The sequence below is a fragment of the Syngnathoides biaculeatus genome, chromosome 11 (genome assembly GCF_019802595.1).
Source record: "Syngnathoides biaculeatus isolate LvHL_M chromosome 11, ASM1980259v1, whole genome shotgun sequence".
NCBI lineage: Eukaryota > Metazoa > Chordata > Actinopteri > Syngnathiformes > Syngnathidae > Syngnathoides > Syngnathoides biaculeatus.
The window spans coordinates 11012039-11039827 of record NC_084650.1 but is presented as its reverse complement, the minus strand read 5'-3'; the positions used below and the strand labels follow the sequence as shown (position 1 = coordinate 11039827).

General features: G+C 48.2%; 1 protein-coding gene across 1 annotated transcript in view; it reads right to left on the bottom strand.

The window, feature by feature from the left end:
• The window catches only part of fat4 (FAT atypical cadherin 4), a 113732-nt gene extending 86635 nt beyond the window's left edge, over nucleotides 1-27097 (bottom strand). Inside the window, exon 1 of the mRNA XM_061834546.1 lies at nucleotides 21623-27097. Within this exon, the coding sequence (XP_061690530.1) occupies nucleotides 21623-26713 (5091 nt within the window). The 5' untranslated portion in view covers nucleotides 26714-27097. The remainder of the gene's footprint in view (nucleotides 1-21622) is intronic.
• Nucleotides 27098-27789: the final 692 nt, after the last annotated feature.

Sequence of the window (27789 nt, the reverse complement as noted above, 5' to 3'; positions counted from 1 at the left end):
GATTTTGCCTGGAAGACCCAACCACCACAAATAAAATAAAATAAAACCATTCAAGTGAAAAAGGCAGCATCCTACTACGGTCCTGGAGACAATGTTGTCCAAATATGTATTTTCCTCAACGGCGGCTTCAAGCCTAATAAGGACGCCAGCTGACCGAGAAACGCGCACGTGCGATCATTTGCTGCGATTGCGGAAGCGAAGGATCGCACGTTATCCTCTCGGGCCAACCGGTCCCCGTTCAAACAGCGTCAGTACCGCGTCCGATTCCCGGGGCCTCACACATCACTCAGCGTGTCCGGAAGGTGTTGAAATGTAAATTGCCATATCTGAAAAAAGCTCCAGCTCCAGCTGCAAACCTCAAACTCAGCGGCAAAGTTTATTATCTTGCACGACTGGAAAATAAACACGCGGTGTTATGTTGTCGAGTGACATTATCTCCGCTCGGTTATCTGCTTTAATGTTTCTTAAACGTTCGGGTCCAGGAACCCCTTTACATAGCAGAATTTTCTCCGAGGACCTCCTCCGAATTCTAATGCCAATAAAAGATAACTTCCACGTGTAGCCCTAAATGCCACAGAAAAATGAAATGTCTGGAGGGGAAAAAAAAAGGGGGAATTTTCAAAAAAATGTTATCTTTGCAAAAATAAAGATAAAACATAAAATAAAAGTCATTATCAGATTTTTCCACAATCATTTTCCAAGGATCTCTTCATAATCCTACAATTAGACATTTTGTAATTTCCACATGTAACCCTAAATGTCACAGGAATTTTACAAAGTTACCTGCTTGAGAAAATAAAAGTTGTAAAGTTAAAAAAAAAAAAAAAAAGTTGGCATCCTTAAAAGAGCAAAGACATTCTGTCGAGAATAAAAATAGTGCACTATGAGAACAAGGTCAGTAAAGTTACAATATTTGGATATTAAAGTCAAAGTGTAACAATATTCTAAAGTAAATTTCAAAAACAAATTTATTCTGGCAATATCGTTTCTTTTATTGTGGAAAAAGTAACTTTATTCTTTAAAAATATGACTATATTGTAAACGAATGTGCCTTTTGTTCCCTAAAAGCCCTTTGTAAAAAAAAAAAAAAAAAGATTTGTCTATGACGGTGATGTAATATTTTCAATTCTAGTGTACGTACTGCAGTATCTGACATCAGCACGTAAAGTTGGCTAATTGTTAAGTGGCTAACCTGCTAGCCCGTTAGCCAAAGCCGAGGTAGGGAGGAGGAATCGGTTCGTTACGTTCAATTTCCACGCCGGCGCTCCCTATTTACTGTGGGTACGCACGTTTATAATGACACGCTACTGCAAATGATTTCGTGGACCCCCAAGCTCAGGCTCGTGGATCCCAGTTTGATTGCCACCGCTTTCATGAGTGCAGCTTTTAACAAATGTCTTCTCACAGCACCATTAAGAGCGACTAAATATTCTCGTTGAATGAGGCGAGGACAATTTGTGTGTTAATCACCGATATCGTTATTTCGGGACGGCAATGAGGGAGACCACCGGAGTAGCGTTGTCTCCCAACCCCCCAAATGATCACAGTTGCCTTTCAGGGTCTCGAGAAATCCTCCAAAGGCCTGGATTCAGGGTCACACAAGGCTGTTTAGAAGATCTCGACTAAATCCCACAGTAGACAAAAGCTCTCTCTCTCTCTCTCCTCTCTCTCTCTCTCTCTCTCTCTCTCTCTCTCTCTCTCTCTCTCTCTCTCACACACACACACACACACACACACGCATAATAGAATCCATATGAAGTAGGGTCGTAATCGTACTTATATTCAGATTAAAATTTATAAGCATTGGCTGCCAACCAGTTGCTCGCCCAAAGATAGATGGGATAGACTCCAGCACTCCCGCGACCTCTGTGAGGATAGGTGGCTCAGAAAATGGATGGCATGAAGAACGGAAAAGTTTGGCACGGTACGGAGGGGCACCGAGTTCCCGCGCGGAACATGCTGTATTAGGTAAAGTACTACAGGAAGAGTATGTCTACCCGTTAAACGAACACAGCGTAGCTCAGTTTCTGGCTAGCGGACATCGCAGCTAGCAAAACTCGCTCACACATTTAAATGGCAAAACGCAGTAACGTGAATATTATTTCCGTCAGTTCCTAAAATGAAGACAAATGACTTTTGTTCCACAACTTTCGGGAAAACACCGTCTCATTTAACGCAACGTGGACTGAACCTCGATCCCGAGGCTTGGCCGAACCGTCGTTTTTGGTGTACTTTTGCGCTGCCGCCATTTTGAAATGTTCGCGTGCCACTTTGGCAGGAGGAAAGTTTCCCGTCTACTTCGTTTCACGCTCAAAGTGTGTTTGACAAACGGGCTTTTTGTTTTGAAGTGCAACCTTCAGACACAGCAGGTGCCCGACGGACATCCGCTCTTCCTGGTGAGGTGCTCCTGTTTTGGTTAGCAGCAAAACATTGTGTGGTGACTGTTAAGAGCCTAGCGTGGGTAATCGCGATTAAGCAGTCTACATATAACGAAAGATTCTACTGAATACTACGAAGTGAACGTGTTTGTAACGTGCGTTCAATATTGTTTTGTTTATTATTGCAGGTGCTGGTTCGCAAAATTCTACAAATCACTAAAGAGGGCATCGCCGCAAGGCCTAACATCAGCTTCAGGAACTCCTTTCCAGTACACCACGCCATTTACGTGTTTTGGTAGGTGCAGCTGTTTTGGTCATTAAGTTCAAATTACCACAACTGCACCTGTTGAACAATGGCAATTCCGTCTACTGGCTGTTTTTTTCTCCTGCTGGGAAAAGGTGGGCGTTTATCTGGTGGGCAACAACTACGTGGATTTCAAGAAATCTCTCAAACAGAGTGCACTAACTTACGTATTGTTGCGTGGCAACCGTTGAGTTTTTTTCTCGACCGCCTACAAAAACTGTACTTTGGCTCACAAGACGGGTCCGGAGACAAGCATGAGGTCACGCGTGATGAATGGAACTTGATAAAAAGTTAAGTGTCTTTACTCCAGTCGGCCGGTCGGTGACAATTGAGAGGAGTTTCTCTTTAATGGGGTTATCTTGACTTTCTCAGGGCGGACGCTTTCCTTGGCAGGGAGCGGCTGAGCTTGATCCTTGGTCCTGGCTTTCTGGGAACTTTCCCTTCTCAAACTGGGACGAGAGGTTAGATTTTAATGTTCGTGTGACCCCATTTTAACCATCTTTCTTTTGTATTTTTTACCCAACCTCCTTCCTCACTCTCTCTCTCTCTCTCTCTCTCTGATGGGGTTTAACCTCGGGTCACCAGCAACTTCTTAATCAGTTCAGCACATGACCATGGCTTTCAATCCCCACATACCAGGAGGAAAGCACTCCCTGATACAGTATATTACGATAAAGAGCTCAGGCCCAAATTCGAGGGGTCCGCATCGCCCCTTGGTATGAAAGCGGAGGGCCTTGATACATCAATGAGGAGATTTCAGTGTGGGCCCGCTGGGGAGGGGCCAAGGAGAACGTCTTCTCCGGAAAATCCACACTTCAAAAGAAGGCGGCATTAAACTGAAAGGCGGGATGGGGGGGGGGGGGGGTATGAGGATGGAGACCCTCTGCAAAGTAAGTCAACTTACCGCGGTCGCCAAGAAAAAGAATGTGAGGGGGAACCGCGACACTAACCAAGCCACTTTGAAAAGATTCTTAATGGCGGCCAGCGTGTTGGGAACCCCAAATACATCTAAATGAAATTCACGAGCTTGATCCAAGACCGCTCGTTTGTCCATTGTGTTTCGACTCACAGTTCCGTTCTTATTACGAGCCAAACGCCGGGAAGCCGCAAGTTGAGGCAGCAATTTCCTGGGTTGGAACGAAGAGCCCGAAGGTTAGGGGTCAAAAAAGTGCTCTCAAAAGGTTAGACAACAAATCGCTGGGGGTTGGAGTGCAGCCCCGAAGTTGTAATTCTTCTTGCTGGTCGTAAAACCGACAAGGTTTGAGCCCCCACCCCCCTGCGTCTTCAGAGCCAGTTTCAACCAAAATAAAAGGCAAATTATGGGCAAGAAGAAAGGGACACTGAAGAAAAATATCACGTGAACGTAATTGTCGTTAAAGACTCCACATCACGTAAGTTTGTCTGACGAGACTGCACAATGAACTTGTTTCCTGCAAGTGGTATGACTCCGTCCAAGACTATTTATGTGGCTCAAGAGTTGCTGTTTTGGTTTGTTGGACCACAACGTGGCGCGATCGCTTGTCAAGAGTCTACTGGGAGGTTCATTGCCGTTAAACGAAATCACGCATGTGGAATGAAATCATGACAACGAATACCGGGTTTTTTTTTGCTTCAGTAAGGTGAATGTTTGTCCTGCGGACAACGAAGTTGGGCAATATGATTAGTCATCCACTAAACTTTTGTAAGAACTGAAAGGAAATTCAGCGTATTTGAAGACAATAGCATCAGTGTCCATTCATCGAAGAAATAAACGGAGCAAACCAACTCTTGTAAAACCTAAAAGGGCGGCGTCTATCTGGGGGGGGGGAGCCATATTGGGGTTCTCGCAGCAGTCGACGAATTTGGGTAGGCCTCAAGTCCAGTGACATCGACTATTTGAGGATATATATTTGACTAGCTGACTGACTTCGCTAAAACCTAAAGGGTCTGACCCCAATTGGAAGAACTGCTGCCTTTCAACATAATTTTCCACTAACTCGTTTCTATTGCTAGTTAATCTGTCCTCAAGACCATAGATTGACTTCATTCTCTGGGATTATTTGCATTACTGTCTGGCTGTTCCGCACTTTTGCATTTGGGGGCACTGAATCATGGTTTTGATGTATTTTTGGCAACCCTTATCAATGTATAAGCCAGTGTTTATGGCACACGACCAGAAAGGGGCCCTCAAACATCTTGGATGTCTACCCAAAGCCAGCCCGTGTACAGTACTTATCAGGAGGCAAACCCCCATCAAAGAAAGGGCCTCGATAAGGGCGGCTCGATAAGCTTTTGAGAGACGAAATGTCGAATACAGTCGATAACTGAAAGCATGAGCATAATGTTTAGTTCATGGGATCCATGCACAGTGAACGTTATCGTCGCAACCAGATTAGGTTATCCATCCGTCCATCCATTTACAACTTACAATTTATCTCACCAGGTTCCTGTTGACGTTGGGCGAGAGGCGCAGGGTACACCCTGGACTGGGCACATACAGGCAAACGGGAATTCCGGCTCACATTCACATCATTGGACAATTTGGCGTCTGCAATAAATTTTAAGTGCAAGCGTTTGGAATATGGAAGGAATCAGGAGAACCTGGAGAAAATCGGAATCATTTTAACACGGAACCTCTGAACTCTGAGGTAGGAGGTGGTCGGGCTAACCACTACCCTACCGTGCTCTCCCGAATACCTTCCGTTTAAGCTAATTCCACGCGACCGAACATTTGGCCTTGATACGACGAGCGGAAAGGCAATTGCAACAGAACCATTTTCAACAGTTAACTCAGTTACATGACAACGCCCGGTCGGCATTTTAAAAACAAGTTAGCAAAACGGTGGCTCAAAAAAAAAAAAAAAACGGGATCATTGGAAACTGTCCACGGCAGGACAGTCAAAAGCCACGAGCAGTCACGAGCGAGTCCCTTTGTGTGGACGCAACAGTTGAAGAGCACTCGTCCTCAAATGAAGACGACCGAACACAAGCGCCGCACTCGGGGGTGATGGACTGCAGAGGAGCGGGGGGGGGGGGGGGGTTGGGAGGGGGGGGGGGTTGTTGTTTGAGAGGTCAGAGAACGAAACGCCAACACCTCTGCCGCCACTTGACAGAATGAAAAAGCAGCAAGAGAATTGTGGGGTGTTTGAAAAGGGGGTGGGAACTGCACTCGAGTCCCCAATGGAGGACGCGAGCCTCCCAGCAGTCGCAGTCAGTGGCCAGGGCGGTGGTGCTTTGGACACAGGGGCTACTGTTCCCATTCACTTCTTTGTTTTCCAGGAGCGCTCTTGTTTTTTCACTGCAGGAAACAATGAAGGCGACGTGCAACACCCCCATCCAACGCCCTCGCGTCTCCATAAACCCGCCCCCCCCCCCCCCCGTCAATAGTCCACCTATCAAGGCCCACAAAGGCCCAATCAGTCTTCCCCGGAACATCAAATCACTCAACGTGAAACGTGGCTGGTGAAACGCGGAATAAAATAATTCCTACCGCGTCCTCAAATAGATTTGCGGACAATTTGCCATAACTCTCGGTCTGAACGGGAGACGTCGGCAAAACTTGAATCCAGGAAACTGGACTCTTCTTGATTGTTGGAGACCAGATCAAAGACGCATTTTAGATGAAGATGAACTGAAAACGTCTTATCAACCAAAAAAAAAAGAGTCCAGTTGCCTCGATTCGACTTTTCTTGATTCCCGTGACTTAGACGTTGTCCCAAACCAGTTACGAGTGTTAGCGTGTCTACAATCGATGAAATAAATACTAAAAACTAGCGATCTAGCATGGCCGAGATGAGTTCATTTCTCGTGTGCAAAGCGGACACGATCGGAGAAGTAGTTGCTCGTTTCCTCGGAAACGAGGACTTTTACTGTTGTGCTACATTTTGATTTCATTTCGGAAAATTCAGTTGCTTTTTTTCTTTTCAGGTTTTTACCCGAGAAGCGCATTCAATAGAAAAATATTTCAAAATAATACATTTTACAACTGTAATTGCGACACCTTGATTCCGTGAAACCGCAATATTTTCGTTGACAATTATCTTCGTTAAAATCTGACACCGGCCTCGACCCAGTGGGGACTGGACTCGATTGGTTCTAGTTTAAAAAAAAAAATGTTTTTCCGTCATTTTTTTCCCCGGCCGGGCATATTAATCAGGTAGCCGAGCGTTTAAAAATTCTGTCAATTGCGCATAATAGATTGGAATGATTTGTCGTACTTGATTGCAGCTAGCGGAGGCTCGATTTCATCGAGTTGGCCGTCGAGAGAAAAAAACCCAACATGACGTCAGCTTTGGGAAGGAAGGCAACGGGGAACTCATTTCGCCACATCCTCGTCTAAAATTCCATCGCCAATGATTCGATTGTGGTCAATTCGACATAGCTTTTCCGGCACGAAGAGGAGGCGGGCGAGAGGGGTGGAAATGGGGGGCGTGACGCTGGGAATGCCGGGACTAAACATTTAACTCGAGCCTTCTGACCAAATCAAGCGGAAGAAAAGACGGGCTTTGTCCATCTCGGCCCGTCCAAAGAAAAAGTCCGCGAAAAGGGGAAAGGCGACGGAAAGATTTTGCCAAGCTTTTGTCACACCTCGAGGACCGCCTCAGTCAATTGCTGTCAGATGAAGACGGCGAGAAAAGAAAAACAGCCGCGCTCGCCTTTTATATTAAAAAAAAAAAAAAAAAAAAAGAAAGAAAAAGAAAAAACACTCTCGCTCCACGCCAAGTCGCCCCCTCCACCAACCCCCCGTGGACGGAATTACACAGTTACTTTGCAAGCATTTGCATTTAAAAGATGCTGCGCAGTCCTGAATGCAGGTCGTCGTCCCCCCCCCCCACCCCCCGTGTCCATAGAAACACTCCAAAAGGTGGAAAATTCACTCGACTGAACTTTAAACGACTTTATTAAAGTGTCACTAATCAGAAGTGAAAGACACAAGGTCTTAGTGTTGGGCCGAAATGCACGAGGAAGCGGGGAGGGAAAAAAAAAAAAAATCAAAACACGACACGACCCCGTAAGAGCATTACTTTGAAAGGCCTTGTTGATGAGAAAGGAGAGCGACGTCGCAAAAGAAATTCACGTCAAATATTGTCTGAGAATTTGACATTGCACTCTGGCGATGAGTCAAGTTACGCTTGAAATCCTGGCTGCATTTAAAAAGAACCAAAAACTTGAAAAAGCTTCTTTTTTTTTTTTGCCTTGAAAATGGACGACTTTTTTCCCCTCTCTAACAAATGCAACTTTATTTTTCTATTTATCCTCATAAAACACAAGTTTTCATGAAAAAATCATCTCTACTGTTGTAAGATTGAAATTTTTTTCACACAAAGAAATACTTTCCTCATTAAACATACTAACATTTTATTCTCTTGAGTAAGGACGATTTATATTTTCTGAAAAATATATCATTGCATTTTCTCATTACATTTTTTCAAAAAATAAATGCCTTTGATCTAATAAGTGAATTTCAAACGACTATTTCTCCTAAAAGTTTTTCTTGAAAATGTCGAATTATGATTGTACCCTTTTTGTCGAGAAGAACGTTTTGTCTTTTACATCTTGAAATGATTATTTAAAAAAAAAACTTTTGTCTAAAAATGTTGAATTTCTTGAATGTATGTAACTTTTTCTCTTGATGAAATTCATCAAGGTTTGGGATCCTTTTTCTCGCAATCTATCCGGCGAGTTTTCTCGGAAATATCGGTTCGATTTTGGATATTTTTTTTTTTATTTTTTATTTTTCACGGACTGGACCGGATCTTCTGGGTCTGGCGTGGCGCGTGGACATTTCGTTTCACGAGGCGGCGGCACCGCGCGGAGCCCCGACCCCGCTACGTTAGCTCGTTGCTCGCTAGCGAGCCTTCCCTAATCATTCCGGCGTGCGTTTGTCCGGCGGGAAATGGCCACCGTTGCGCCCATAATGGGATAACAAGCCGAGGAATAATCCCTAGCGCACAATGGCGAGCGTTGAAAAGAGCCCTTTTGGAGAATTTTACAGCCGCCGGCGATGTAATCTCTGATCAACTGAGAAGGGGCTCTCCGACATCTCTGTCCCTAAAGACTCAGGGAGACTTCATTTCCACAAAGGGTGAAGGGGGTGGGGGGGGGGGTGTCCTGTGATCGGAAATAATAACAGTCAAAAAGGAAAAAAGATGGGCGGGATCCGCGTCAGCCTCTGATCTTCCAGGCGGGTCCTGATCGTGTACATCCCAAATGAAGCATCCCGGGAATTGTCCCGTCTGCTAATTTGGCCGCGAGAATGAATCAAAGGCGGCTCCGGGCGAGAAATGCAAAGCGAACGGCGAGCAAACAAAACAAACAAGCGTATCAACAATGGCCTAATGAACGAGTCCTTGAGATCCGAATCTGATTGAGCCAAATAAGTAACGTTAATGAGGGGAAGCAAATAGATGGTGCGCTGATTTCTTTTGATTAGCATCAAGCGCTACCCACGGAAATCATTTCACCCTCTTGCAATCTTTCTCCCGTTGTTATTTCCTCGCCGATATGAACTATGACGTCATTTCACGCGTCCTTGAAAACAAAAAAAAAATGGACAGTACACCTCTGGGAAATTGTACCGTCGCCCCCGCGTTTGGCTCGTCCGTCTCGGGACGAACGAGACGCTCGCTCGTTCAATTCCGTCTCCTGGTTCTGAAAGCGCTCGTCGACATTGGCGACGTTTTGAAAATAGTTCTCAAATTCTTCAATAGATCAACACGCTCGTACTTAACCATTGACTTGATACGCAACATTTATTTGATCTTTTTTGTGACCCCAAGTGGGAAAACACTTGTTGACATGCGGCGCGAAAGACGGCTACCGTCCTCCCCGTCTTGCCCCCGCCAGCGCTTCCGGCAAAGTGTCAACGATTGCGTGTAAATTCTTGGGATCGCTGCGCCCGAGCCACCAAACATTTGCAGATGTGCGTCGGCCCCACTTCATATTTCAACGCTTGCCCCCTTAATCGCCCCCGCCTCACGGGGGCAACCGGCGGGGAGATCGACCATCCAAAGTGCGCTGCGAGACCGCAAGATAGCGCGAGGCCTGCGGAGGGAAGGGGGGGGGGGGTGGCAGATGGGACCTTTGACAGGCGGGGAGGGGGACGAGGGTGGGGAGGGGGGGGGGGGCGCGGTGAAATCAAACCGGTTCCATATGAGTACAGCTGGCACGGCCGAGGCCCGAGGCGCATCGCGGCCGCCGTCTCGTGAAAAGCGGACGGGCGGCTGTCGCGTGGAAAAGTTCAAGGGGTGGGGTGGGGGGGGGGGGGGGGGTGGTATTCGTGTGGGAGGGGCGGGGGGGCTTAAATTTCACACACGTCTGATTGCACTGATTGATCTCAATGCGGCCGCCTTGGAAGCCACATAAAAAAAAAAAAATAAAAAAAAAGAAAGTAGCTTCTTTGATACAGATCGATTTCTGCTTTGAAAGGGTTCTACAGTTTCCATGGGGGGGCGGCGAGGGGGGGGGGGGGGGGCTCACGCGAATAGTTCCGCACCGTCGTGACCAAGATCAACTGCTTTGAGCGGAAAGGCGGCCTGGGACACCTTCTCCGATTTTCATTTCCCCAAATATGACCTCCCGTTTACATTTTGGGAGTGAATGGAAAGACTCTAACGATGAGGATAGATAGATAGATAGAAGATAGATAGATAGATAGTAGATAGATAGATAGATAGATAGATAGTAGATAGATAGATAGATAGATAGATAGATAGATAGATAGATGATAGATAGATAGATAGATGGATAGATGGATAGATAGATAGAGATAGATAGATAGATAGATAGATAGATAGATAGATAGATAGATAGATAGATAGATAGATAGATAGATAGATAGATAGATAGATAGATAGATAGATAGATAGATAGATAGATAGACTCCAAAGAAAGTTCAGGTGTTCTCGTAGGCTTTTCATGACATCATTTTTTTTTTTTTTTTATACCGACGTAAAACAAGCCCGAAGCGGGATGCTGCCGCCACCTTACTTCACTGTTGGTAAAATAATAATAATAATAATAGTAATAATATGTGTATCATCCGCCCTGAGTGAAATCTCCCAAAATGTTGAAAAGTGCGTGGTGTCCGATTATGTACACTATGCACAGTGTGTTACTTTGAACAAACTACAGTTTTGTGCCGCTACTTCCCCCATTTTCACTTTGGCAGGTATCGTTGTAGGCCCCCCCTGAACCCCTCTGCCCCCCCCCACCACCACACACACTTTTTTCAATTGAAAACAGCTGGGAAAAAAAAACCTAACACCATGACAACAGCAGAGGAGAAAACAAAGCACAAGTTCCATGTGCATGCTAAATCATAAGACAGCGAGAGTAGTACTCGTGGGGGGGGGGGGGGGGGCTGTCTCCTCCTGGAAAACTCATAAAATGAGGGTTTGGGAGGGGGGAGGGCGATACAACAACATGGAGGTGCCAGTCTACTATCGTCTCCCGTGCTATGCGGCCAACCCTCAATAATCCATTTAGGCCGCAGGAGAGCCCCCATCGCAAGACCCCCGACCTCCGACCCAAGGGTTAAAAACACATTTCTAAAAATGGAAATATTGTAGAATACTTTATTCAAAACTTCATTTTTCTTCTCACTACACTTTTTTTCCCTTGTGATAATATTAGTTGTTTTGTTTGTTTGTTTTTTTTTTTTTTTTACACAATAAAATCAGTAATTAAAAGGTGGCACAGTTGGCCTCACAATTCGGAAGTACGGGGTTCGATCCCCCCCTCTGTGTGGAGTTTGCACGTTCTCACTGTGGCGACTCTAAATTGCCCGTAGGTGAGATTGTGAGAGCCACTGTTGTCTGTCTCCATGCGCCCTGCGATTGGCTGGCGACCAGTTCAGGGTGGACCCCGCCTCCTGCCCGTTGACAGCTGGGATAGGCTCCGGCACTCCCCGTGACCCTCGTGAGGATAAGCGACAAAGAAAATGGATGGATGTATGCGAGTATTTAAATATAATTTGTAACGACTTAGAAATCTCGGTCTGGCTCCTTGGAAAAAAATATGGGAAATGCTATTAATTGGGTACCAATTTTTTTTTTTACAAAAAAAGAATGTTAGTTTGATAAGAAAAAATTCCAATTAATTTGAATAATCTACATAATTTAATTGAATATTTTTAGCTGGAAAATAATATAATAAATCCGTCCATTTTCTGTACCACATACAGTATCTCTAATACATCTACTCAATAAATGAAAAAATAAAATCAGTAATTAAATGGTGGCACAGTTGGCCTCGCAGTTCTGAGGTCCCGGGTTCAATCCCGGCCCTCCCCGTGTGTTCTCCACATGCCTGCGTGGCTTTTCTCAAGGTGGGCGCTCCGGTTTCCGCCCACATCCCCAAAACATGCAACATTAATTGGCGACTCTAAATTGCGCATAGGTGAGATTGTGAGAGCGACTGTTGTCTGTCTCCATGCGCCCTGCAATTGGCTGGCGACCTGCGTACCCCGCACATTAATTGGGTAGCAATTTTTTTTACAAAAAAGAATGTTAGTTTGATGAGAAAAAAATTCCAATTAATTTAAATAATCTACATAATTTAATTGAATATTTTTAGCTGCAAAATAATATAGTATATCAATTTTCTGTACCACATACAGTATCTGTGAGTTGGCTTCCAAGGCCGAGTACTTTTGCCTTTTCTTCGCTTGATTTTTGCTGCGTACCACTTCCAATATATTTCGCAGTCAGCGATGCGGAAAAAATGGACCCGGCCAGTGACAGTTTGCGTCCGGACTGGCTTTCCTGATTTGAAATTTTGGAAGTTTGACCGAAACGCTTTGACGTCAGACCTGTCGATTTCCGATTTTCCCCGCATTTGTCAACGCAGGATTTGCCGCGTTATGCTTTTTTTTTTTTTTTTTTTGGTCCAAATGTCACAATAGTATCAATCAAGCAGTATCGGCTGATGGGGGGGGGGGGGGTTCTTGGTCGTCAATAAAAAAGCAAGTCAAGTAAAGCCAGTTATTGATGGTAAGTTTGTGGATAACTTCCTTTTACGACTTTCCAAACGACTCTTTGACCTTTCGCAGTGGAAAGTGCTGACGGCAAACTAAGTGGAGCGTTTTTTTGTTTTTTTTTGTGTGTGTTCTTTGTCCAATGGGAGCGCAGCTTTAAATTCAAACACGATGTCCCTCGCAAGGCTCGTATAAGAAGAACTGGAGGGGGACTGATGCAGAACCGACTCTGCAGGCCCGTCTTGGACCTCCGGTCTCATTGCAGGATCGGGTGCGTGCTGAATGCAATTCACGTGTTCATCTGGACGCCGACGTCGCCTCGGCCGAGGTGAAGCGTGCGGCGTCCCGGTAGGTGGTCGGATGGTTGGATGAACGCGGTAAGGGGGGGGGGGGGGGGGCTGGGGGGGGGGCGTTGCTCCTCCCGCCCCCTCCTCGTTCACTTTATGAGACAATGGCTGTAAAATGTGGATAAACACGCGCTCGTCCGCTGCCAGAAAGACACTCACATTTGACCGCCAGTTGAACTCGTGACTAAAACAAGTCAAAATGACTTCGTGTGGATAAAAAAAAAAAAAAAAAAAAAAAAGACTTTTTGATGGCTGGCATCCAAATCGTCGCCTCCCTGGAGGGCCTGCACGCACATCGACTGTGAAATTAAACGGCCAGACGTGCGTTTTTCTGCAACCGATGCCACCCCGGACCCGTCGACAGCCGATCGTAGCGTTTTCGCGCTCACATTCGCACCTTGGGACAGTTTAGAGTACCGGTGTCAAACTCAGGGCCTCGGGGCTGGATGCGGTCCCCCACGTCATTTCATGTGGCCCGCGAAAGCAAATTATGACTGTCAACTCTCCATACTTTTATGGTACTCGCTAAAACTCCTACAAAAACATCATCATCAAATTCATCCTTAAAGCTAAAATACAAGTGCGGTTTTTTTTTCTGGGATAGATTTTGTTTTCAATCAGAAAAATAAAATCACTTTTATTTGTTGACATATTTCCGTGAGCCTCAATTTTTAGAATTTTGATGGCAAAAAGTTTTTAATCATAAAAAAATAAGCAAAATTAATTTTTGAAAAAGTTTTTTGATCCCCCCCAAAACTTTCTTTTTTTTAGATTATTACATTATTTTTTTTAATTTAAAATTAAAAACACTTCATTGAGTTATTTTTGCCAACATGAATTAGAATGAAAGAAATAGAACCCAAAAAAGGCCCCGTTATATTGTTCATTCATCTTTCTAAAAACAAAAGTCACAGAATTTTTAGCTTTTATCAAAACAAAAAACTTTTTTTCTCTTTTCATCATTTTTTTTCCAATTAAAACACTCAAAAAAAAAAAAAAAAAAGACTCATTGCCAGACAGAAACTTTACTCAATTGTTAAATGTGGTTGCTAAGCTAACCTCTGCTAAGCTAACGACGGCGCGGCTAGCAATCCCGGAGTGGATTTGGAGTTGCTTGCCTCTCTGCTCCGAATGCAAAGTCAACGTGAGGCAAAGTCGGGTTAAAATAACACGCGCCGCATTTTTCTCCTTGCGTGACTTTTGATTGTCACGCGTCATTTAGTGGCAGTGAAGGAGTCTGCGAGTTGTTGCCTCCACAGGGGAGCCCGTGTTTTGTTTTTTGTCTGCTCTGTGAAAAAAAAATTAAAAAAAAAAAAAAAACACGTCCTTTTTTGTGTGCAATCACAATGAAAAGAGCGATCTTGAGTTTTCCGAGCTTTGCTTTCGTTCGAGCGCGGCCGGCTTGATTAAGACAAGTCGGGAATGTGAGCGTGCAGGTAGGATTTTCGGACGATGCGCATTGGGGGGAATAAACGGGTTTCTCCGATCAACTTGATATCATATCGTAATTGCATCATCGGTAATTCTCAAAATGTGGTACAACTGCTGCCCTTTTTCAATCCACTATCGGAAATCTGTTGAGTCCAATCAGTTGCGTTTAACCTTTGCGTACAACAGGGCGACAGTCCCACTTTTTAAGCTGTTTTTAAACATTTATTTAGGTCCATTTTTCTTTAATTTTGCATGCCTACTTATCTTGCAGTATCAGTACAAATAGCAATGCGATTGCTAAAAATTATGGCATTTCCAAAAATGTTCAAATATGACTTCGGCAGGCCAGGGGTGTAAAACCAATTTTTGTCTCGGACCGCATTGTAATAAATCACATTACCCGACAAATTGAGGGCTTTGGTAACAGTAAACTGCAATGTCTCAACATTATTGTTTATGATTATGACAATCCGGAATTTAGGTGCAGATTTGAGCAAAAATGGCAGAAGTTAGGCGGCATGGTGGGTCAGTTTTAAAGCGTTGGCCTCACAGTTCTGAGGTCCCGGGTTCGATCCCGGCCCCGCCTGTGTGGAGTTTTCTCCGGGTGGGCACTCCGGTTTCCTCCCGCATCTCAAAAACATGCAGCATGAATCGAACACTCTAAAATTGTCCTGGGTGTGATTGTGAGTGCGGCTGTTTGTCTCGTTGTGCCCTGCGATTGGCTGGCGACCAGTTCAGGGTGTGCCCCGCCTCCTGCCCGTTGACTGCTGGGATAGGCTCCAGCACTGCCCGTGACCCTCGTGAGGATAAGCGGCTTTGGATGAATGGACATTACAAAACGGATGGGTGGATGGCAGAAGTCGACGCACATGATTCGCCTTCGTGGGCCACTTAAAATGGTTTGGCGCACTGCATCCGGCCCCCGCGCCTTGAGTTTGACACCTATGTATTGGGCAAATGATTTTCAGGTTTTGCGGGACGAAATTGTTTTTTTTTTTTTTTTTCATTCGCCGGAGACGACGCGAGCCAACCTTTTCGGGAATAAATAATAAAGACATCCTGTTTTCCAATTTTTCAGCAAATGGGGCCTTCGAGGGCGGCGACGTCGGATTGATTTTTTTACTTTTATTTTTTTTTTTCATTCGCCGTCCTGAAGCCTCGTCTTGAACGCGCGGCGACGTTTCCGTCGTCCGGATTTGCCAGGGCCGCCCGCAACATTCTTCTGTCAAATTTTTACGAGACGCATTTCTGTTCAATTTAAGCTTGACCTGCGGCGACAAAGCTGACACGAGAAGGCCACCGAATGACCGGCACGTAAGAAAAAGAGCAGGCGACCTTGCTTCTTTTCTTTCGCCGAATTCCTCGCAACACAGCGTGCATCTGGCACTAAAATGTTTCCATGCCCCCACCCAACCCACCCCTTTCCTTTCCCCTTCATAGCCGCAACTCGAATTGTCTTTTCTTTCCTTCCCGATTCTCAGAGCGGGCCCGAGCGACCATCCAACAGGTCCTCGTCCATCGATGTTCTTTTAACTCGTAAATCTGACGAGTCAAGTCGCTGCTGGCACGGAGCAAAACATAACAAATGAAGAAAAAAAAAAAAAAAATTCCTGCTGCTGCTGCTGCTGGATTGTTTATCTACAGACGCAGTGCAAAAAAAAAAAAAAAAAAAGGGAAAGGCTGGCTGTGTTGACTTTGGAGGTGAACAATGACTTTTTGAGCAAGAGGGACACGACCTGACGTGCCACTGGAGTGGGATTCAGTTTGCACCGGGACAAAAAAAAAAAACCCAAAACAAAACAAAAAGAAAAACATCAGTAGCAGTGAAGTCAGGAAGGCCTGAGCGCAAGGATACGAAAGTCACCCAAAGACCAGAAACGTACTCTGCACAAATGGTCCGATTTACAGCCGAGTCCGACTCGCTTCGGCTCCCTCAAACGATTCTTTTGCTTTTTCTTTGGCTTTGTACGACACTTAAAAGTTGAACTCCGCCAAATTCGGTGTGCAATTTCAAATGCTTCACTTTTTTACGGCCAAAGAGGAGGAGAAAGTCCCATATTTTCGTTCCGAGCGTCATCCCGCAGGGCTTCCAGTACGTTATTCCTCATCCTTCTTTCTACTTCCTGGACTGAGTTTGGCGTATGACGACAATTGTCCAATTGTTTCATGCAATGTGCCAAATTTTGGGTGGGATTACAAATTAGGAAGGCGGAGTGAAGCGTTGGCCTCGAAGGAGAGAGTCGCAAAAGTGAGTCATGTCGTATGAATAATTTTGCGTTTAATTATACGTCTATTTTAGTCGTTGGGCCAGTTTGAAAGTAAACGTCAACTGGAAGTGGCAAATAAAACGCGCGTGTTGCCTCTTGTTTGGAGAATTGTGCCAGTGAGACGCAAAGAATCCTTTTTTTTTCCTTACTGTAGAGCACAGGTGTCAAACTCAAGGCCCGGGGGCCCAGATCTGGCACGGCCACGTGATTTTCTGTGGCCCGCGAAGCCGAACCGAGAGTGTCAATTTCCATGGTTCTTGTAAAAATATGTACCAAAATTTCAAATTGTGAAATATCATAAATGAGGCGCAACGGCGGATCAGCTGGCAAAGCGTTGGCCTCACAGTTCTGAGGACCCGGGTTCGATCCCAGCCCCACCTGTGTGCCGTTTGCATGTTCTCCGGGTGGGCACTCCGGTTCCCTCCCGCATCTCAAAAACATGCAACATGAATCGAACACTCTCGGTGTGATTGTGAGTGCGGCTGTTTGTCTCGATGTGCCCCGACCCGTTCAGGGCGTGCCCCGCCTCCTGCCCGTTGATAGCTGGGATAGGCCCCATCAGGATCCTATTTCCGGATTCGAAAGACAACTCCCGCGGCCCGTGAGATCGACGTTATCGCAACTCCGTTCGGGAAGAACTACCGGCATCGACTCGACAACAACACCGTCGACAAATGCCCATTGAGTGACGTCGCCCCGCTCCGCGATACGCGTCATCTCTTCAACCGTGCTGAAAAACCGTCCTCGCTGACGGTGGAACATCCGCGGAGCGCCCCGCCCCATGTGGCTCACTTTCTGGACCTTGATACGGAATAACGACCGCCGTACTTGGCTACAACAACGACATATGCTCACAGCACTCCCTGCGACCCTCGTGAGGATAAGCGGCAAAAGAAAATGGATGGGTGGATTACAAATTAGGGTTTCTCCGCAATTTTCTTGTTACAATGCTCATTCAAAAGATGATTTTTTTTTTTTTTTTTTGCCTTCTTGGCCCTGAAAGTCACACGAGACGTCTGCTTCTGAACTTCAGCTTTTGTTTGTTTTTTTTTTTTTACCCTTAAAGTTGAATCACAAAAAGTCACGCAAACGGTGATGAAAGATTCTTTTTTTTTTTTTTTTTTTTTTGATTTAGCAACTATTTGTGGCGTGCAGAGCAGGAGACGTTGACCCGTCCGTGTCCGGACTGCAAACGAATCCCCACAGCGCCACCGCTGATGAGCGTCACCATTTTCAGAAGTAGGAAGCAAACAAAAGAACGACTTGGTTGTTTAATTTCACACTCGATGGTGGACCTGCGAGCATTTGGAAGACTGCCCGTGCATTTAAATGATGTTTTTGAAGATCGCCACCGGCGTGGGATGATTTCCATTTCTCCTCGCGAGCGAATGCGTTTGGAAATCCAAATAAATCAACGGGGGGGGGCAGATTCCTTCCACCGCAACCTTTCAGGATGTGATGAACGTCAACTTGGATCGAAATTTTTAGAAAGAAAACCAAAAAAAAAAAAACATCCTCAGTCACACTATGACAATGCATTCCACAACAATGTGCGGGTGTGCAGCCAAGAACGCATCATCGCCGCCAGGAAGCAGCACAAAGATCCCATTCCTCGGAAAAACGGCACGAGTAAATCAAGCGCTGATTACGTCCAACTTTCTTTCAATCCATACGGCACGCCGTCGTGTCGTCGACCCGCGAGGGGCAAATGCTCAAAAGCGTCCACGTTACGCAACAACAAGCCGACTTTGGGGGACGCGACAGTGTCGTAACCCCCACCGGATGATAATATTCCAATCCTATCCCGCTCACCCCCGGTTGCTACCGGGTATCTGGCGTATAAACGCTGTGCTGGAAAAACATTAGTCTAAGTCCGGAAGGTTTACATTGCAAAACAAAAAAAAACTGCGATTTTAAAAAAAAAAAAAATGGAAGCGCATTTCCACATGTGAACCGCTCTGACTTTTTTTTTTTTTTTTTTTATTGGATCTCACGCTTCTCGTAATGCGGCCAGATGAGCGGGGGGGAGGGGCGGGGGGGGGTAAGGTAAAGTCATCTCGGGGTGGAGGGAGGGGGGGCCGAAAACTTGTGTGTGTGTGTGGGGGGGGGGGGGGCAGGTTAACCGCCTGCAGTTTGATAGTCTTGGAGTGAAGTCTCATTAAGGCACCGATGGTGTGAAAAGTGGGAAGGCCCGAGGGCAAAGTCAGGAAAAGCCGACTAGAACGTCAGAACTTTATTTGGGGTGGCTCGAGGGCAACGTAAATGGTGGCACGTGTGTGTAGACTCACATTTGAATCTTAATGTTAATTCTGAAAAACACACACACACCAGTTATAAGAGGGTGTGTACACATGTGCAACCAAATGTCCACCCATTTACCAAGTTGCTAATCCTCACAAGGGCCACAGGAGTGCCGGACGTGGCTAACCCAGCTCACTTCAGGGCGAAAGGCAGACCACACCCTGAACTGATCGCCAGTCATTCGCAAAGCACAGCTCGACGCCCTCACTGAGCGGGAATCGATCCCACGCATTTTTTACTTTCACTCTCAAACAGACTAAAACTAAATTCGAGCGACTTGTGCAGGTTAAAGGTCACGGTGGGAAAAGTTTTGAAATGATCGATCTTGGTCTCGTTTTTTTATACGAAAAATAACAGGGGTGTGTCGACTTTTTGTATCCATTCTAATATTGTGGTCACGTTAAAACCGCACATTTCCTAGTACAGTAAAGCCTCGGTTCTCGAACGTCCCCGTTTTCAAAGCGGTTTTCGAACGAAAATTTCGAGATTTTTTTTTTTTGGCTTCCGTTTTCGAACGAAAATCGGTACTCGAACGCCCCAACAAAACCGTACGGCCAGACCAGCTGACCCACGACACGCTTTGTTATTCGAACAATTCGAACGCCCCCTGAAAAAGCCCGGAAATGACATCCCGCGCACGGCGCAACCAGCGCACTTTTGTTATCGTGTACAACGCAGCCTCTGTGTCCCGGTAGTGACTGTTGTTTTTCTGCTTATGGAGGACGACCGTCTTAATTATTAATTATTTTATTATATAAAGTATTTAAACTATACGTGGATCTTTACTATGCAGTTTATTATCAGGAAAAGCTAAAAAAAAATGCTTTAGAAAGCCAAATTTTATAGGCTTGGAACGCATTATTTCTTTTTCCATTCATTGTCATGGGAAACATTGATTTGGTTTTGGAACAAATCACTTCTCGAACCGTTTTAATTTTTATCTGCAATTTGGATGGCAGCATGGATGAAAATTGTTGCAGCCCTCTTCAACGCGTAATCCATTTTTTGAAGTTCTGATATTACGTCGAGGTCATCTGCCTCGGCGCGATTCTTGATGGACGATAAGTCCGCGTTAACCCACAGCTGTTTCTCATATTTTGACTGCCCTCATATCACGAAATACGGTAAATATTGGAAGCAGCTGTCACGCTGCAACCGCAACGATAAACACGTTGGTCATATTGATCAGAAAGGATTGGAAGCAAAGTCAGAATTCTCATATCAGCTCTCGTCAGGTCTGCCTAATTTGACGGTCCCGGCGACGTCGCGTCCCCACCGCAAACGGCTTCGATTTCGCCCTCTTTTGCCCTCAACGTCGTCGTCTCGGCGACCGATTTAACGGTCGCTTATAGGCCTGCGGGGAACCTCTCAGTCGTATAACGCGAGCAGCTGGGACCACCGCCGGTGCCAAAACAGCCCCTGGGCCCAAAACTGGTTCTGGCACACACAGACAAAAACATAACTCCCCCTTTGTAAAGCTGCTTCGGACGGGCAGGGTGGACAAAGCGCGCTCCGGCCCACCGAAAGCGTTTTTAGAAGCATTTTTAGAAATCTTGTCTTTCATAAAGGCTGCCATTTTCTGTAACATTGCTTGGCTATATCCCAAATATATGGCCATATATATATATATATATATATATATATATACATATTTAACATATATACCAAGACACATGGTCATATATTTGGTATATATGTTTAAATTTGTTATAGTTTAATATCACCATTTTTATTGTATTTATTATTTTTTTAATTATATTTTATTAATTAAAACAAATTATTACACTGTAAATAATATAAGTTCCACAATGCATGATTTTGTTATTAAACGTACATATTTCATGAAAATGCTCATTATTATCATCATCCATCAATCCATCCATTTTTTTTGCCGCTTATCCTCACGAGGGTCGCGGGAAGTGCCTATTCCAGCTGGGCAGGAGGCAGGGTGGGGTGCACCCTGAACTGGTTGCCAGCCAATCGAGACAAACATTCGCAATCGCATTCAACCGCACCTTGGGGCAATTTAGAGTGTCCAATTAATGTTGCGTGTTTTTGGGATGGGGGGGAGGAAACCGGAGTGCCGGGAGAAAACCCACCCAGGCACGGGGAAAACATGCAAAGTCCACACAGGCGGGGCCGGGATTGAACCCGGGTCCTCAAAACTGTGAGGCCGACGCTTTACCAGCTGACCCACCGTGCCGTTTGTCACGATGATTATTAATATTCCCTCCAAATGTGTACTTTTTCCCTCACGTACGAACGACGTGGCCCATCTGACCCTTTTTGTTTTTGTAAAGATCTTTGCCCGGCCCCTCCCACAGGGATCTGTTTTTAATCTGTCACATTCACGTTGTAGATTAAAATGATCTCGGAAGCAAAAACGCCACAGAACGAGACCTTCTTCCTCGGGGCTGAACAAATTTGACGCTTTAATCAAGCGCAGAGTTGTGCGGAAAACTGAATGAATGAGCGGACAAACGCATGAAGTGGCTCTATTGCGTGGGACTGCGATTCTGGTTTCGATTCTTGATCCGGTTATGATACCAGATAAATGCCAGCGCGTGAGTTCACGAACTCCCAAACCAAACAAAAGTGCATTCCTGGAATGAAACCAACAAATTCAGCAGCGTACTCACCTCGGCGCGCTGCGTCCTGGGATGGCCGGCGTCCGTCTCGATGGCGTACACGTCCACCAGGTAGAGGTCGGAGCCCTTCTCCCTGTCGAGCTCCGCTGCCGTCTGCAAGACTCCGCTGCGGCGTCCGATGGTGAAGAGGCGGCCGGCGGCCTTGCCGCCGCTACGCACCGCCACGATGAAGTACTCCACTTTCCCGCCGGAGCCTCGCGGGCTGGAGGCGTCCAGGGAGATGACGTCGGTCCCCGGCGGCTGGCCCTCCTTGAGGATGGTGATGTACTTGGGCTGCGTGAACACGGGGCCGTCCAAACCCCGGAGGATGATGGTCATGTCCGTCCTGGAGGTCTTGCGCTCGCTGCCGTGGTCGGTGGCCGACACGGTGAGCGTGTAGGTGAGGCGGGAGGGCACCAGCTGCGAGGCCAGCCGGATGTCGCCGCTGTAGCGGTCCACGATGAACGTGTCCGAGTCGCCCTCCACCAGCTCGTACTCCACCTCGCCGTTTTCTCCGTCGTCGGGGTCGTGGGCCACCACCGTCGTCAGGATGGAGCCGACGACGATGCTGGGCTCGGCCACGAGGGCGTTCTGCGACACGAAAGTGGGGACGTTGTCGTTGAGGTCCGTGACCCATATGGTGACGTTTTTAAGAGCGAAACGCCGGAATTCAAAGGGCATGGCCTGGTCCGTGGCCTTCACCGTCAGCTCAAACAGGTTGGAGAACTCCCTGTCCACCTCCTTGGCGGTGTAGATGAGGCCGGAGCTCGGGTCGATGCTGAAGTGGCCTCCCCGGGGGACCTGCTGAACAATGGAGTACTCCAGCTGCCCGTTGATGTCCGCGTCCGTGTCGTGAGCCGAGATGGTCATGACCGAGGCCGAGACGGGCAGATTCTCCGGGATGGATTTGAAGATGTCCCCGGGGGTGAAGATGGGGGGGTTGTCGTTGAAATCCCTCACATGTACGATCACGGGAATGGACGAGGAGCGCTGGGGTCGCCCGTTGTCCCTCGCCGTGACGTTGAGCTTGTAAAAGGACTGCGTTTCGTAGTCCAGCTTCTTGAACAAGAAGATGCTGCCCGTGTTGGGACTGATGCCGAACGTGCCGTGGCCGTTTGCGGCGGCGATGCTGTACGTTATGTCGGCGTTCGGGCCCGAGTCGGCGTCGCTCGCCGTCACGGAGGCCACCAGGTCGCCTATCCTCATGTTTTCCTGCACGTCCACGGACACTGACGGTTTGGGGAAGGTCGGGGAGTTGTCGTTCTCGTCCAGGACGGTGATGCTTAGCAGACACGTGGACGACAAGGGCACGACGCCGCCATCAACGGCGATTATTTTCAGAGAATACGTGGCTGTCGATTCATAATCCAGCCCGCCCACCAGCGTGATTTGTCCAGAGCTGCCGTCAATGGCGAACTGTCCCTCCTCGTTGCCGAGAGCGATGTGATAATGGACTCGTCCGTTGTTGTTTTCGTCCACGTCGGAGGCGGAGACGCGCAGCAGCTGGGTCATATTCTGCGCCGACTCAAAGATGGAGGCCTGGTAAATGTCCTTGGTGAACTTGGGCGCATTGTCGTTGATGTCTCGTATGTAAACGTGCACTTTGGCCTGGTCTCTCAGGGGTTTCGGGAGTCCCTGGTCGGCCGAGATGACGACAAAGCTGAAGGCGGCGGTGCCCCTTTGTCTCACGAGCGACTCGCGGTCCAGTCGCTGCGTGCTCGTCAACTCCCCCGTCATGGCGTTCAGCTCAAAGTTGGGCTGCGGAGTCTCAAATGAGTATCTGATGTCGCTGTTCGGCCCAAAGTCCTTATCCTCGCCGTGGACCCGGCCGACCGGCGAGCCCCTCGTCTGCTCCTCCTCAAAGTGAAAGACGTAATTGGTGCTGTTGAACAGGGGGCGGTTGTCGTTGACGTCGTCCAGAATCACACTGACATTGACGGCGGCGCTTAGCGGTTCCACGGCGCGGTCTGTCGCCACCACCACTAAGTCATAGCTGCCTTGCAGCTCCCGGTCCAGCTCTGCTTTAATGTACAGTTGACCGTCTGGAAAAATTCCAAAGACATCCCCAGTGTTGCCGCCAACGATGTCGTACATGATCTCCCCGTTGAGGCCGGAGTCTTTGTCGGTGGCCTCCACCATGAAAAAACGGCTGTTGACCGGCTCTGACTCAAGGATGGCCACCTCGTAGGAGAGCTGGCCAAACACGGGCGAGTTGTCGTTGACGTCGTACACGCTGATGATGAGGACCAAGCTTGAGGTAAGTCGGGGGACCCCGTTGTCTGACGCCAAGACCTCCACCTCGTAGGACGTAGTGGTGACCTCCAGAGGTCCGGTCAGCGTGATGAGGCCGTGCTTCTCGTGAACGTGAAACAGACCTCGCGGGTTTCGCTCGAGGCTGTAGACCACCACGCCGTTGGCACCCTCGTCGGGATCCGAGGCCTTGGCTTGGAAGATCACGTGGCCCGTGCTCCAGTTCTCTACGGCGCTCACGTGTACCACGGAGTGGATGAAGTGGGGCGCATTGTCGTTCAGGTCCTTGACTGTGACGTTGACAAAGGCCTCTCCCGTGATTTCGCCCGCTCGAGCGACAACCTTCAGGCGATAGAAGCCTTGCTCCTCTCGGTCTATCGGACTGGCTGCCGTGATCTGACCTGCCGCGTTGACGGCAAAAACCCCCCTCTGGTCCCCCGAGGTGATCAGGTAGGAAATATTCGCGTTCAAATCCACAGTGGTGGCCGACACCGTCCCGACGACCGTTCCCGTGGCCACGTTCTCAAACATGACAAAGCTGTAATCTTTCTGGCCGAAGATGGGGGGGTTATCTTGTGTGTCCACCACGGTCACGGTGACGATGGCGTGCGTGTGCGAGCGCAGGCCGCCGCCGTCTGCGGCTGTCACCTGCAGCTGATACGCGGTTTTCACTTCTCTGTCCAACGACGCCAGGGTGGTGATTTTACCCGTGTTGCTGTTAATGTGGAATTTGGAGGTGTCGCCCGCCGTGATGATGTATTTAACGGTGCCGTTGCGACCCGAGTCCGGGTCCGTGGCGGAAACGGCGGCGGCGTAAGTGCCCGGCGGCTCGTTCTCTTTCACGTTTGCGAAATACTGCACGGGATAAAAAACGGGCCTGTTGTCATTGATGTCCCTCAGGGTGACGTTGACTTTTCCAACCGAGTGCAGCGGGGGCGTGCCGGTGTCTCTCGCTTGGATGTGGAGCAAGTAAGACGACCGATCCTCTCTGTCCAGCTCGCCGGCTGTGCTCAGCCGGCCCGACGCGGCGTCCAGTCGGAACAGGTCCCGGACGCCGGGCGCCGTCTCTGCGTCGAATGAGAATCGGACCGTCCCGTTCTCGCCCAGGTCGTCGTCGGAGGCCGAGAGCACGAGCAGCTCGGTGCCGGCGGGGGCGTGCTCGACCAGGGAAACGCGATACACGCTCTGTGTGAACGTGGGCACTTGGTCATTCACATCGGCGATGCTCACGATGAGTTTGGTGTAAGAAATCTTGGGCTGCAGGCCCTGGTCCTTTGCGCTAATGTTGAGCACGACTTGGGATGCCACCTCCCGGTCCAACAAAGCAGCGCTGGTAACCAGGCCACTGTTTTCGCTGATGGAGAACCAGCCCAAAGTGTTTCCAGACACCAGCGAGTAGCGGAGGTTGGCATTCTGCCCGGAGTCGCCATCTGTTGCAGAAACCCCTTTTATGTAGCTGCCCCTGGGGACGTCTTCGCTGATATCGACCCTGTACAGCGCCTCCTGGAATACTGGGGGGTGGTCATTGATATCATTGACGAATATGACAAGACTAGCGTAAGACGAGCGTGCCACCGGCTTGCCGTTGTCCGACACCGACACCGTTAGGTTGTACGAGGAAATTCGCTCCCTGTCCAATACGCTGGCCACTTTAATCAAGCTCAAATTGGGCACGGGGGACGTGTGCACCTCAAAATGTCTCTGCTCGTTACCGCCCAAAATGGACACCGAGATGTTACCGTTCGCAGCGGGGGAGTCGGAATCAGAAACGGTGAGCAGGGCCACCACGGTGCCAATTTGCGCGTTTTCGTCGACGGACGCAAACTTGGATGTGGTGGGGAAGTACCTGAACTTCACCACGGGGTCGTTGTCATTTACGTCCAGCAGTTTGACGGTGGCCTCTGTCCTCCCGGACAATGACGGCGCCCCGTTGTCCACCGCGTGGATCGTCAACGAGTACTCCTTCTTACTTTCGTAATCCAAACTTTGCTTTATGATAACGGTACCGTCTTTCGGGTCGATTTGGAAGGGGGTGCCCTCGTCGAGGAAATACCTGATCTCGGCGTTGGTCCCGTCGTCCCGATCGGACGCCGTGATCCGGAGGACGGCGGAGCCCACGGCGGCGTCCTCAAACACGCTGGCCTGGTACTGTTCGCCCTCAAACACGGGCGGGTTGTCGTTGATGTCCTGGATGGTGACGTTCACCTGCATGTAGCCAAACTTTTTAGGGTCCCCCTTGTCCTCCACTTCGACCAGAAGCTGGTAAAAGGGCGTAAGCTCCCGGTCCAGACCCCCTGTCGACACCAGATGCAGGAATGCGCCCTCGCCGCTGGGATTGACGGTAATATCCAAGCGGAACTTCCTCTGCTGGTTGCCCTCGACGATTCTGTAGGTGGTGTGGTCGACGCCGTTGCTCCCGATGTCGGAATCGGTGGCCGTGTCCAGAATGACCTGCCGGCCGCTGCTGGCGTCCTCCTTGAAGGACACCACGATGGACGCGTCCGGGAACACCGGCGCGTTGTCGTTAATATCCGACACGATGATCCTGACCTCCGTGGGGTAGGTGGGCTGGCTGGAGAGCACCACCACGTTGATGACATCGCTCTGCAGCAGCTCCCTGTCCACCACGGACGAGGTGGAGATCACCCCCGTGCTCCCGTTGATGGCGAAAAGTCTGTGGCTCTCGCTGAAGCGGTACGTGAAGCCGGCGCGGGTCTCGATCTGACCCACGTAGGTCCCCGCGGGCTGCTCCTCCAGCACGCGGAACTCTTGGCGGACTTGCGTGGACGCCGAGTAGCGCGACAGAGTCCACAGCAGCAGCAGCAGCAGCAGGAGCGAGTGAAGCCGCGCCATGGTCAGGTCAGCCAGCCCGGTGCAGCTTGACGCATCCACGCTACAGCATTATAATCCCGACCCGGGCCGCTCGGAAACTTCACTTTTGCAACGCTGATGTTTTCACTCCGGCGGCGGCAGCGGCTGGCGCTCCTCATCAATGCAACATCCGCGGGAAGGTGAAAAGCATTCCTGCGAGTTCGCACGGGAAACTTTGGGGTTCTTCTTGCTGCCTCCCCTTCGCGTTTATTCCGAAAAGAGCGCTCGTCACGGTATCCGTGCGTAAAAAAAGCGCTCCGAGCAGCGCGCGGCGGCGGAGGGAGAAGAATAACGGTCCACCCGCACTCGCGCTCGCACTCGACATTGCGCCGCTACTTGGCAAAGTCGCACCGGAAAAAAAAAAAAAAAAAAAGTTTGAACAAAGCTGCAGTCGGGGCAAAACTCCCTCCCAGCGGCGATCCCATTGGACGGGCTGAGCGCGCTCGCGCCGCCTCCGTCACTTTGCATTGTCACGCGGGCAAGCACGGCGGGAGCTGTCAGTCATGTCAACATCATACAACTAAGTGTTGAGAATACAGAAAGAGAGGAAAACAATAACCTTTGACTGACCAAAAGTAAAAAAAAAAAAAAAAAAAAATCGAGCAAATTGTTAAAATCATACATTTAAAAAAATAATCATCATTTGTCATGTATATGTGGAAAAATGAGATCATTCATTGAAACATCAATACATGTATTTGTTCGTTAAATGGGCCAATTAAAAGTTATTTTACAGAAGTTCAGGTCCACACTTTAAAAAAGAAAAGAAACTTCAACTCCGGCGCTTCAATTTTCTATTTTAAATGTGGGGGAAGATCGACATCTAGCGGTCAAAGCGTGTCACCGCATCAGTCAAAACAAAGCGAGAAGAAACTCCATTTCAGTTAACCAAATGTTTCACTTCTATTAGTGGACAAGATACGGAAATATTACTTTGAAAAAACATTACACACAAAAAAACCCCCACACATTCATGTCGCACTCGGACTCCAAAGTTCATCTCCAAGTGTAAGCGCAAAATCCACCATCCAAGAACAAAAATAAATAATAGCAGCGGG